This window comes from Solanum tuberosum, unplaced genomic scaffold (assembly GCF_000226075.1).
Source record: "Solanum tuberosum cultivar DM 1-3 516 R44 unplaced genomic scaffold, SolTub_3.0 scf00012, whole genome shotgun sequence".
In the NCBI taxonomy this organism is placed as follows: domain Eukaryota; kingdom Viridiplantae; phylum Streptophyta; class Magnoliopsida; order Solanales; family Solanaceae; genus Solanum; species Solanum tuberosum.
In genome coordinates, this window is record NW_006238937.1 from 1,054,521 (window position 1) to 1,067,477 (window position 12,957).

The 12,957-nt window shown below is 32.0% G+C and overlaps 2 protein-coding genes across 4 annotated transcripts; one reads left to right on the forward strand and one right to left on the reverse strand.

Annotated features, from left to right (window-relative positions):
- The first annotated feature begins 578 nt into the window (after nucleotides 1-578).
- LOC102581242 (uncharacterized membrane protein At3g27390) lies at nucleotides 579-4,248 on the forward strand. Its single transcript, XM_006339885.2, has 9 exons — nucleotides 579-675; nucleotides 867-975; nucleotides 1,068-1,263; nucleotides 1,350-1,483; nucleotides 2,272-2,560; nucleotides 2,654-2,760; nucleotides 2,841-2,982; nucleotides 3,202-3,650; nucleotides 3,738-4,248. The coding sequence occupies exons 1-9, from the start codon at nucleotides 591-593 to the stop codon at nucleotides 3,931-3,933; spliced, it is 1,707 nt and encodes a 568-aa protein (XP_006339947.1). The 5' UTR covers nucleotides 579-590; the 3' UTR covers nucleotides 3,934-4,248.
- A 3,268-nt stretch (nucleotides 4,249-7,516) lies between these two features.
- Nucleotides 7,517-9,852, reverse strand: LOC102596697 (cyclin-dependent kinase inhibitor 1-like). 3 transcript variants are annotated; one of them, XM_006339847.2, is made up of 5 exons: nucleotides 9,610-9,841; nucleotides 9,136-9,524; nucleotides 8,916-8,962; nucleotides 8,621-8,803; nucleotides 7,517-8,509 (listed from the first exon to the last, which is right to left on the reverse strand). In XM_006339847.2, exons 2-5 carry the CDS (start codon nucleotides 9,493-9,495, stop codon nucleotides 8,446-8,448), a joined length of 654 nt encoding a protein of 217 aa, XP_006339909.1. In that variant the 5' UTR covers nucleotides 9,496-9,524; nucleotides 9,610-9,841; the 3' UTR covers nucleotides 7,517-8,445. The 3 variants fall into 3 exon arrangements, with proteins under 3 accessions (XP_006339909.1, XP_006339910.1, XP_006339908.1); XM_006339848.2 differs by having other exon boundaries at nucleotides 8,621-8,800; nucleotides 9,136-9,852; XM_006339846.2 differs by having other exon boundaries at nucleotides 9,136-9,841.
- Nucleotides 9,853-12,957: the final 3,105 nt, after the last annotated feature.

The window sequence follows — 12,957 nt, forward strand, 5'->3', positions numbered from 1 at the left end:
ACCCCGTTTCAATTTATCCGTCTTATTACTCTTTTAATTAGTTTTTTTTTTGTTTCAACATTTTAATATTTTGTTTGTCCCTAATTTTTCATTTTTTGCTTAGGCCATTAATTATTTTTTTTATATTTCTTGTAATCTAAGTTGTAAAGTCGTTATCATTCCAAAATAGGCAGCTATAAGCTTAAGGTGCACTAACTATTAAGAGAAGAAATCAAGTACTAGAAGCTACCTTTCTTTTTGAAGCTTTTAAATAATATTTCTAACTCTCTGTTTCTAGAAGACAAACATATCTAATTAGTATTTTATTTCCAGGCACAATTCAAATAAGTTGGCTTATTTTAATTATTAATGAAAGAAATTAAACCAGTGTGCATAATTATTGATATTCTAATTTACTAAGAAAAGAGGCAGGCCAAATTTCACAAAAAAATTAATCTTCCTATGACTCTCACTCATCCTTAATTACGTCATGGACCAGACCAACACAATATAATTCCAGCCTAGCTTCTCTCTTTAAAAATTTTATTAGTTGCCTTTCATAATTCATTCTTGAGTTTCTGTTATCAGACACTCACAAACAAAAAAAGAACATGACCAACAACGTAAATTCTTGGCTCCAGGGTGTTTATGTTGTTTTTGCGTTTTGCTCTGCTTTATTTTTGGGTGCTCTCAAAAGTAAGTACTAATTTATTTATTTTTTACCTTTCAAGATTTTTTCTAATGTAGTATGATTTTATGATCATGGTCTGTATTATTGTTCTTTGACCGAGGGTCTTTCGGAAACAGATTCTCAAGTGGTAAGGTATGTTGTTGTTGATCTGTGTTATTGTTGCTGGTTCTCAATTGCATAATTTTTCTGATTGCAGGTTTGTTGGTGGGTCCAATTGCTGGCCTAATACTTATTATAGGAAATGTTGGGGTGATTTTATGTCTCTTCCCAGCACATGTTTTCTGGACAATTTACACCCTTGTCAAGTAAATGTCTTTTTTTTAAGGTCATTCATTTATGTTGTCCAAAGTTGATTTTTTTTTTTTTTTCTAATGTGGATTTGTTTTCAATTGAACAGGACTAATAGGTTTGATGCACCACTTAAAGTAGCTTTCTTGTTCGGTTTGCCAGTTTTATTTGGTATTTGGTTGTGTTTAAGCTTAGCTGGTAGTGTTCTTGTGGGAGTTGGATATGGTTTCTTTGCTCCTTGGGTTTCTGCCTTTGAAGCTTTCAGACATGACGATGAATTTAACAAGTTTGTTCATTGCATTGTGGTAAGAAATTACCAACCAATTCTTGTTTTTGGTTCTGTAGTTTAGTATTGTTTTTTTAAGGTTGTTTTGATTATGTTAATTTACAGGATGGAACATGGGGAACCATAAGAGGTAGCTGTATTGCTGTTCGAGATTTTGCAGATATGTGTTATCACTCTTATCCAATGTATTTGAAGGAACTGCGTGATTCCCCTGCTTCTCTTGACTTTCAGCCTTTTAGGTTTGTTTCTAATTTCCCTTTCTATGTTTTTTTTTTCTTAAAAAAAAACAAAGGGAAATGGAGTAGAGAATTACAAGGTGGAGACTCGAACTTTCAGGTAGCCAAAACTTTATCAGAATAAAATTTAAAAAATAGGGGACAATCATAATGAATCTTCTAAATGTTACGTTATCGTGTTCATTTTCTAACAGAGCTATATTATATTAAAACTCAACTTACCACAAATTATTTTGATGAAGAAGTCAATAAACTACCCTGGACTCAGAATAATAAATGGATTTGACTTTCTCCGTGCCCTCACAAGTCACAATGAACACATTAAAAAAATGAGACTAGGAAAAGTATAATGGTGACTAAGAAAAGGAAGGATAGTCTGGTGCACAAAATATCTTGTGTTAAAGAAGTTTGGGAAGGGGCACACCTGTTGATGTAGACAGTCTACCATAATGCAAGCATTAGTGGTTGTTTCCGCGTCTTGAACTCATGACCACGCAGAGACAACTTTACAGTTTCTCCAGGATAAAAGAGTAAAAATCAAGAAAAGAAGACGGAAAATGGTAATGCATTAAGTCTAGAAAATGATAAGAAACAGTCTGAAGAACTAGAATACAAGAAAGAAATTTTTTTTTATGATTTGTGGGAAGAGTTTTGTATCAAGCAGGAAAAAGAAAAAAAAGAGGATGATACCAATCAAAATTATATGTAAATAGAATGTTTCGATTTCTTATTTGGGTACTACTTACTAGCATCTATTCAATTCTAACCAGTTGCAAAATGTTGTGTTGCAGATTCATCCATGTACCAGGATGTATCATGGTTGGTTTATTGGGACTGATTGTGGAAATTCCTCTTTACACTGCTATAGCCATAGTAAAGAGCCCATTTATGTTGTTCAAAGGATGGTACAGACTCATACATGATCTGATAAGCCGCGAAGGCCCATTTCTTGAAACTGCTTGCATTCCCATTGCTGGATTAACAATCCTTCTGTGGCCTCTTGTTGTCATTGGAAGTGTCATAATGGCTGTTTTCTCCAGTTTTTTCATTGGATTATATGGAGCTGTTATCGTCTATCAGGTAATTTATTTCGTTGCCTCATTAGTTTCTCAGTTCTGTCTGCTGTTTTAGTGTGACCGTCGGATTTATTATTAGTTAAAACTGTGAATTCAGGAGAGGTCCTTTCAAAGAGGTGTTGCTTTCGTGGTCGCAATGGTGGCAGAGTTTGATGAGTACACAAATGATTGGCTTTACCTTAGAGAAGGGTCCATTCTTCCAAAGTAATTACTTGAGCTCTCCCTTTTTTCTGTACACGGTTTTCATAATTGTCAATGTTACTGATCATCTTAGTCACAGCCAGGCCTCATTATCGAAACAAGAAGGGATCCAATTTGTCAGATTACTCTGTGAAACGAAACGGTTCAGTACCTGCAATGCTCGTGCCAAGCTTAACGTCGTCTAGATCAGTGAGAGAGGCAATACAAGAAGTGAAAATGGTGCAGGTATGCTTTTCTTTCTCTGTTCTTTTCTGGCTAATTTGCAAAATGCTGACAGACATGTGAAATGATCTACTAGAGTAACATCTTTATATGTACTTTGAAGACGTAATTAAGTAAATCATATTTTTAGATAAGATGGTCACACAATTCAACACAGAATCATATTTTTCTGGTCTTGTAAACCATGAAATTGGGTAATTGACATGTCACAACAATTAACAGGTGTGGCAGAACATGATGAAATCATGTGAAATAAGGGGCAAGGAATTATTGGACGCGAAAGTGATAACCCCCAACGACCTGGATGATTGGTTGAAGGGAAAACATGGAGTTGATGTTGCAGTCATCAATGTTGGTTTAGCATGTTATACATTTCTACAGATAATCTTTTATTCCATAAAAGCCGGATCAGATGGACTGTTCCTTCTAGAGGATCTTGAAATCACTCAGCTGAACAGACCTCAGGACAGATTATTGGACTGGTTTTTCCAACCAGTCATGGTCCTCAAGGAACAAATTAGAGTCCTGAGCCTAGAAGACGGTGAAATGAGGTTCCTAGAGAAAGTGGTCCTTTTCGAGAGCAACTCTGAACGCTTTAAGGCCTGGGAAAATGGAAGTGTGGCGCCTCAGGAATCTCTCAGAGCAGCTCAAATTGAAGGCATAAGCCGAAGGTAAGCCTCTTCGTTTATATTTTCATCATAAGTTTGTAGTGTTGAAGCAAGATTTGTGTGTCGTCATTTATTCTGTTGATTTGGCAGGATGGTGGGAATGATTAGAAGTGTTTCTAAGTTTCCAACTTATAGAAGGAAATTCAGACAGATAGTGAAAACATTGATCATGCAGTATTCCACTATTTCCAGAGAAGGTTCCACGCGATCTGTTCCTCGTTCTGTAAAGAACAGTTCCACCCGATCAGTGTCCACAAGATCAAATGGTTCACTCGAAATTGTTTAAACATTTTAAATATAGATTAGTGATCTTTAACTCCCATCGTAATCATTTAAGAGATAGTTCATTGTTGAAAGACTTCAGAAAGTAGGCTAACAATTTTCCAAGCTCAAATATCTTCCTAACAACATCAAAAAAGGTCTAATGTGTAGACTGTTCAGTCTTCATCAGAACTCACTATCAAGTAAAATCAACGTTTCTTATAGATCAGTACAGTTGTATTTTTGTCTCCGCGCGATTTCAGTTATTTTCCTTATTAGAAACTTGTACAGACATGACTTTGTTTGTTTTTCTTTTCTTTTTAAAGGGTACTCCCCAAAAGAGCATTAGAGATGATGTAATTTACTTATTTTTTTCAGTCGATAAGATATTGGATCATTCTACATTTTGCTCAAGATGAATGGATTCCATTTTCTATCGAACTTCAATATGCTGTAGTCTGTAGAGGGGATGTCTTATACAATATGCTATCGAACTTAACTGTTTCTATCTATCTATCTAGTGATGTCTTGTAGACCAAAATTTGGTCCTGCATGCGGAACGGGTATTGATGACTTATTTCTTTACATCTATTCAAATTATGACAGTAACTAGCATTGCCTAATCATTTAGCTACAATGATTTGAATCTCAAACCTAAGTAGCTATAGCAGTAGGACATGTGTTAAATTGATTGCTTAACCAGCTAAGGAAAAGCTAATAGGAAAAAAAGAGAGGAGAAAAGACATCTAGGAGAAATCAAGGTGCCAAAGTACAGACAACTAAGACTCCGTTTGGATTGACTTAAAAAAAAAGTTTTTAAGCAAAAAATAAAAAATCAAACTTAAATGATTTTAAAGTCAAAAAATAAAACTACGGGAGACCTATTTTTGGTTTTTAACTTATTTTAAGTTAATCTTACCAAATATTTTCTAACTTATTTTAAATCATTTTGTGACTTATTTTAATATTTGTCAAACGCTTCAGAAGTTAAAAACTGACTTAAAAATAGAGTTAATATCTTAAAAGGTCATTGAACTATATGAAATTATCTAGTAAAGTCATTGAACTTTATTTTGTATCAATAAAATCACTCAACTTAAAGTTTTTATCTTCAAAAATCACTCAACTTAAAGTTTTTTATCTTCAAAAATCACTCAACTTAAAGTTTTTATCTTCAAAAATCACTCAACTTAAAGTTTTTATCTTCAAAAATCACTCAACTTCATTTATCATTAAAATAGATTTGACATGATAAAATATAAGTATTATTTTTATGTCATGTAATTATAAACCCCAAAAATAAATAACCTTATAGAATCTATTTATTATTATACCAGACCCACCCATAAATTGGCTTCAATTTTTTTTTCTTATCTGTTTGGTCTTATCAGTGACATTTTTAAATTCTTGGATGTTGAGGTCTTTCAGTGGTTTAGTCCATCAGGTTTCAAGGTCCTCGACACAAATTTATTTTACGAATTATGTATGGAAATTTTAATTTGACAACCAATAATTTATGTAATTATTTGATGATAATGGCACGTAGTATTTTTAAAAATAATAATATTGATTTGCTGAAATAGAGGGAGTATTAGTTAATTTTATATTTTTATTTGCTACTATATAATTACTTGTTGCAGGTCTCGTGACATTACACAGATAAGTATCTTCAATTGTACTAATATTAATTTTTCATATTATTGATATGTAAAAGATTGGACATGAATTTAATGAAGTTAGAGAATATTTTTTAAGAAGCTAATTTCTACAATGAAGGGAGTAATTTGACCATAAAAAGATAAAGAAGTTGATTTCTCTTCTTTTTTTTGTGTGTGATGATTTAATTTCTCTAATCAGAACTAACAATTGTAACTTGCCAACAACTTCAATTTTTCAGCTATACAATTTGCTAGAGGAAATAATGAAAATAAGAGCATGAATCGGGTATATGGGTTTCAGGGTGGGTTGGTATAATAATAAATAAATTCTATAAATTTTATTTATTTGTGGGATTTATGATTACATGGCATGAAAAATATTTTTTTTGTCATGTTTAATTTATTTTAATAATAAATGTAGTTGAGTGATTTTTGAAGATAAAGTTTTTAGTTGAGTGATTTTATTGATACAAAACAAAGTTTAATGACTTTGCTAGATAATTTCTTATACTTCAGTGATCTTTTAAGATATTAACTCTTTAAAAATAAGTTTGACCAACTTTTAAGTCAATCCAAACTCTTCTAAGAAATGAGATCTCCAGCTTTACCTAGTTATTTGAAGATTTTCTTTTTATTTGTCCATTTTAGCAAAAGAAATTTATCTTTTTTCTTCTTATACTACACTGGTTATCAAATAACTATATGAAGTACACTATTAGTCAAGTTTAGATTTTCAAAGTATAATTAACAAGATTAATTTACTAAAATTAGCCTCTAAAAATATTTCTACTTTCAAGTCAATCTGAACCAAATAAAATGAACCGGGATTAGGGAGTAACTAGCAATTGCTGGGTACCTTTTCGTTTATATCATTTATACGCGACAAAAAACTTGCACCAAAGTTATAAGATGGCTTTATTTCCATCATATAACAATTTTGGCAAAAGTGAAAATACCAAATAAAGATGCATGATTATGTGCAGACTTTAATTTTCTCTGCCGCCGCATAACAAAAAGTGCTCAAATTCTGGAAAGTAATACACTATTAGTGTAAGAATTTTTTGTTGATGGTGTATTCTTACACTAATTAACAACATATATAACTTAAATTCAAGAAAGTAATCAGGAGAAACCTTGCAAAAAAAAATAAGTACATTGGCCGTAATTTACTACTGTAAGAAGTCAAGACTTGCACCAAAAGATCACTCAAAAGGGGTAACTTCAATTAATTGACACACATTTAGCATTAAGCCACATACTGCTAGGAACTGTAGAAACTTATTTGCATGTATGACTTATAGGTCATAGGTTTGGACCGTGGAGGCCGTTATTAATACTTGCATTATAGTAAGTTGTTTAGATCACCCCCCTTGCGGTGCAACCCTTCCCAAAATCATGCATAAACATGGAATGCTTTGTGCAACGGACTATTCTACATATTCATTTATTATTTTAACTATGATTAAATAATACGTATTCTCAGATAATCATATATGGCTAAAGTTAAATTGTTTGTTTTGACTCATACATAAATGTGTCATTTAACTTGACTTCAGTTGACATCTATGCCCTCCATCTTTGGGTGTGCAGAAGTAGTCACTTAAACTTATATAAAATTGAACAAATAGACACATTCGTCTTACGTACATAACGATTTTGTGTCCTACGTGGCGTCCTACATGTATTATCACGTAGAACGCATGTGTCTACATGTTCAATTTTATACTAATTTTAAGGGTATAGTTGTGAGTACACAAAGTTGAAGGGCATAAATATCATATGAAACCAAGGCAAACGGTATATTAATGTAATATGACGATGTAAAACTGGATACCCAATATACATTTTCAGCAATAGTATACACTAAAATTACAGTAGTCCACTAATCAATGATATAAAGCAGCAGCAGGTACACTACCCTAAATAAGGAAGCCTATCTCAGAAGAATGCTTGAGTAACAAATGATCTTTTACCATTTCTTTCGATTACAACATTTTCTCAAACAACTTTTGCTCCATGCTAATTTTAAAATTTTTGAACACTACACTAGTTCATGTGTCATTTTCCTAGAACTAGAAGAAGCACAAATAATGCAAGTCAGTTTTCTTGCATAAGCAGTAGCAATGAAACCCAAATTACCAAAAGAGAAAAAAAGAAAAGAGTGGAGTAATTATTTGTTTCACCCCAAGTACTTTGTGACTGCATGGAGAGGTCCACACTAGTAAAAGCCTGTAAAAAGAATAGCTTTCGTTTACTCAGCAGCCAGCACGTGTCCGGCAAGGCCTATTGCTGCGTTTTTCTCTACTCTAACCTACCCTCTCTGCTCACTGCTTCAATGCCTCCACCGAATATTCCATCTTCCCCTTCGGACGTCAGTTCTTTTAGTCCCAGAACAAAATGTACATTTTCACATACAGTATCACCAAATCATAACGGCCTATTTTAAAATTTTAATTTCTTCCTCGATCAGTTTCAAACTATTAGCTATTAAAACAAAGACATTACGAAGGAGGTTAAGATCGATCGAGAGGATATCAAACTCGAAAATTTATAAAAGATGAGCTCTTATTCTTCAGAGAATATTTTCTCCAAAGGAAATGATTTGCAGAGGCAGCTTCTCGGTTAATAACTTATATATTAACATAAAGAGAGATCATTTCGTGCTCCCGGGCTGTACATATTCAAATTGAACTCCTGCCCCATGGAAACCAAAATCATAAAGCAATAAAGTAAGAAAACAAAAAAAGAGAAGTAGTACTAGTTTAAAGAGTGAACAGTTAAATTAAATATACTTGGAAATACTAGAATCACTACTAACAAATTAGATTAAGAAGCAACTGCTGCTATTGCTATGATCTTGGCCTTTAAATATTGTGGTTTCATTGTCGAACCCATTCGTAGCGACCTTCCAATGGCTCCTCTTTTGCAAAGTCAAAGTTGTATCTGTTACAGCACGCACTTTCATGAATAATGATACTCTTTTCCGAGAAGAATTTTGAAAAAAGGAGATACAAATGCGTAAAAAATGAGGGAGAGAGAGAGAGAGAATTGTACTTTTCTGCAAAATGTTTGTGGAGATCTTTCTCGGCTGCAGCAAAGAACTCATCAAGCTCAGCCTCGGAGGGCATAATTGCCTCTGTCAATCGGCGGCGGCAAGATTTAGCATGTTGTGGTTTCGGTGTTGACTCCACTTTGTGAAATTCAACTTTGAATTTGCTGGATAGTATTGTCTCTCTACTGCGGAATGACGCTTTGTTTTCAATAAACGATGAAGAAAAAGAAAATACTGAAGAGGCGGATCTGAGAGAGAATTGAAAAGCCAAGAAAATTATGTAGAATGCATATTTACCTTTCTCTCAACTCTGAATAACTGGTTGCAATTTCCACACTGTCCTCCTGGAAAATTCGAAATTCAAATATCAGTCAAAAATGAGCAGTTATAGAACGGCATGACAATTCACTCCAATTCTAATGCATTAACTTGATACTATCAGACCTGAAAATATTAAAGGAAGCAGAAAAATAGAACAGCTAAACAAGTAAAATTCAAAGAGTTTAATTTCACATACATCCAGATCTACAAATTTCGAGCTTCCTTTTGTGACATTGCTTGATTCATCATCTCCAAAACCAGATGCTAAACCGTCATGAAAGTTAGCCGGTTTACACGAAACAGTATTTCCCTGGGAGCTAAGCTCGCTCGCTGGAGATTCAAAACTCGCCGGTACAACTGAGACTACGGAATTCCTTCTAACACGAGCTACAGTTGGTGACATCTCCAAATCACCATCACGCTTCTTCCTCTTCCTTGTGTCGACCACCTCTAAAACCTCCCGTTCTCTTGTCATCTTCACTGCTACCTCCGCAACCTCCATAATCACAACTTCTCCAATAATTCCCTTCGACTTGCACTTATACCTTCTTCTCATCAATGTTTTGATACATCTCTCTTCAAATTCTAAGCAATAAACTTCAACAAGTTAGAGAATTACACAAATTGTTTGTTACTATATAAATTGGTAGAATTGCAGAATTATGCACACCAGAATCGTACGATCTGACTGAAGATATCTTCTTTTGCCGCAGCGCAGCAGTAGGGAGAGAGAAGAAGTGTTAGGGACGGTGATGGTGATAATGATGATGATAGGCATTCCGTTGAATGATTCGATTAGGTTCGTATTATTGGGCGCTTCGTCTTGTGGTCCACCATTGTGACGGATCTTTTTTCCTACCGTAACGGGATTCTGACGTCGCCGTTAAGCGGATAAATACTCCGCGTATAAGTCTAAGAATAAAATAAAGATATTTGCGTTTGGGATATTTGCCTGAGAATTGTGGATGGAAATACTTAATGTTTAATTAGATATAATTGGACTAACAGATAATGTTAGTAGATAGGATTGTACAACCGGGATTAGATTCCACTAGTGGTCGCTCACTAATACATTTTAGTTTAATTTACTGTGTATACTATACCTACTGTTTACGGATCATTTGGTTGGTGATAAGATAAAGAAAGATATTTTATGAATTGGAATATTTCATAAAATTATTTTATTTAATCTTTATCTCACCAATCAAACTAATGAAAATGGGTCTCCCTCTATATCCATTTCATCAATAATTAAGTTAATGTTGTCACCCACTAGTAGCCTTAAGTCCTTTTCCATTTAAAATAAGCCTTGTAACTACTTTATCCATTTGGCATTGATAAAAATATTGTTCATATTTATAATTTTTTAAGAAACATATAAAAATAAAAGTTAACAATTATTACCTCTATTCACTTTTACTTGTAATTTATTCGAATAAAATAAATTTTCATTTGAACTTGTCATTTTTGACATATCAAGAAAAGATAAAAAAAAAATTCCATGTGTTTACCTTTGCATTTAATTTTTTTTTTTAGTCCAAAAGTTTGAGGCTCTTTTGCATTAAATACTTATCCTTCAAATCATTTTCAAAGTTCAATACCAAAAATACCATATTTTATGAATTGAAATAGTTTAATAAAATACCTATATCAAACGTTAGAAATATATATATATATATATATATATGTGTGTGTGTGTCAGTGTGTGTACTAAATTAAATAGTGATAAATAAAAATAAACGGATAGAGTAATATGAGAACGATTGTCCAACCGAAAGCCCTTTTAAGTCTTTGGTAACGATGGGACAAGTTAATTTCTTGCACATTTAAGATATATATGCATGTTTTTCCTATTTTTAAGTTTTAACCACCGACAGGTGGAAATTTTTTGGTAACTTACGTGTACTAGGACTGAGAGCTAAAATGAAAGCTGTATTACCTTCCTCGTCTAACGTAGTTGTTCACGATACTATTTTGACATGTTAAATAATATTTGTTTACTTTATTAAATTAATAAATAATTTTATACGTAATTTCTAATTTATTCTTATCATTAGTTATAGTCGTTTCTGTATTACATTTTTCAAAATATTATATTTATTATACTTAGAGGGTGATATGTTAAAACAACCCTTGCATTTATAATTTTTTAAAAAGTGTGCAAAGTCAATAATAAATTATTATTGGAAAAAAAGTGATTTAACTATTTCTATTTTTTTTTAATAAGGGTTTGACAAAAAGGCAAAAGAGTGATTAATTACCATTTAATTAATGTCACTAACTGATTTTTTAAGGGGTATGTCACACTCTAAATATTCATTTTTGAGTACTCGTTAGCCGCATAAATGAAAAGTAAATTTGATTTAACGTTATAGGACAGTGGGGTAGCCCTTTTTTTTGGTTCAACACAGTAATATTGTAGAGAATCTCATTAAGAATATACAGGTGAATGAAATAATTGTCATAGAATATGTTTGAATTGTCAAAAGGATTCATTAGTTATAATTGCTATAAGAAGCCAAACGTGTTCGTTCGTTGAAGGAAATTGTTGGGTGTAAATATTAAAGGGAGAAATAAGACACACAAAAAGTTTCCTTTCTGAAAAATAAATAATTCTCATTAGTTCTTCTCTTTCATCTTTCTTTTTTTTTAATTTTTATTTTTATTCTTCTCTTTCATCAATTCCTTTGAACTTCAGATTTTATATTTTTGGAGACATTTTTCTCATTAGAACCTAATATTTTGACTACATGGACATTGATCATTTCTTATGTTGCTTACAACTTTGAAATTTTTTTCTTTTAGAGACATTTGACAATTTTATATCCATTAAAAAAATAACTTCGTGTAAAATATAGTAGACTAAGATATTCTTATTTATTAGATATTTTTCAGTATTAAAAAGAATTATCGATATAATTAAAAACAGTTGGCAACTTTAATTTTGAATTTTCTAAATACTTCCTCTATTTCTATTTATATGTTACCATTTTAGATTTTACATTTCTTAAGAAAATTATATAAGTTTATCATTGTATCCTTGTTTGGTGTTCTCTTGAAGTCAAATGTTCAATGAATGATCATAAATTAGCTTATTTTGATTAATTAAATTGACCAATGAACATGAAGTAATAATTTTGTTTTCCTATTTGGGTCATTTTATACTTTCAAGGATAATAGGAAGAATAATGTTATTTATGTATTTATTTTGTGAAATGACAAGCATGGACATACCACCCTTAGCCAAGAGGTGTCAAGCGACACTCTTTTGTCAGAAAATTACATTGTATATAGATGTCAAATTTTGATTTGATATATATATATATATTAAGTATTGACACATTTAGACATAAGTTAAATATTTAGTCTAGTGATTAAAGTGTCTCATAAGAGGAGGGAATTACAAATTATTTATGCACATTTTTTTTTGAATTATAATGATTGTTGATTTAGGAGGGAGTAAAGATATATACACAATTCTATACTCTAATGTTTTAAATTTTTTAATGTTGCAAAAAGCGATTGCCTAAACTCTAACTTATTGAAGCAAAACGTTGGTAGGTATCATTTGACAACTCCAAGAAATTAAATGATCGCACGTGTGGGCAAAGCTGGGACCATGCTCATTACCCAAATTTGCCATGCAATAGTTGTACGTACAAAATTGTTGTTTTCGAATATTACACAGTTTATGCAATAGTACTCCTTCCATTCCATATTAATTGATTGAAGTGTTTCACATTTAAAAAAAAAAGTAGATTAAGACATAAATTGAATATAATTTTTTATTTTTATCCTTATTAATTATTGTCAAATTTATTGAAGTCATCACATTGAAAATCCAAATGAAGGATAAAATTGGAAGAACATTCTAAAAGTAATCTTGAAAATTGAACAATTAAATTAATTTGAAAAATGCCTCAAAAATTCAATTAATATGAAATGGAGGGAGTACTATTTTACCACCTTCTTGAAGAAATTATGAGCACTAAAATCAGCGGCGTATTTAGAGGGGTTT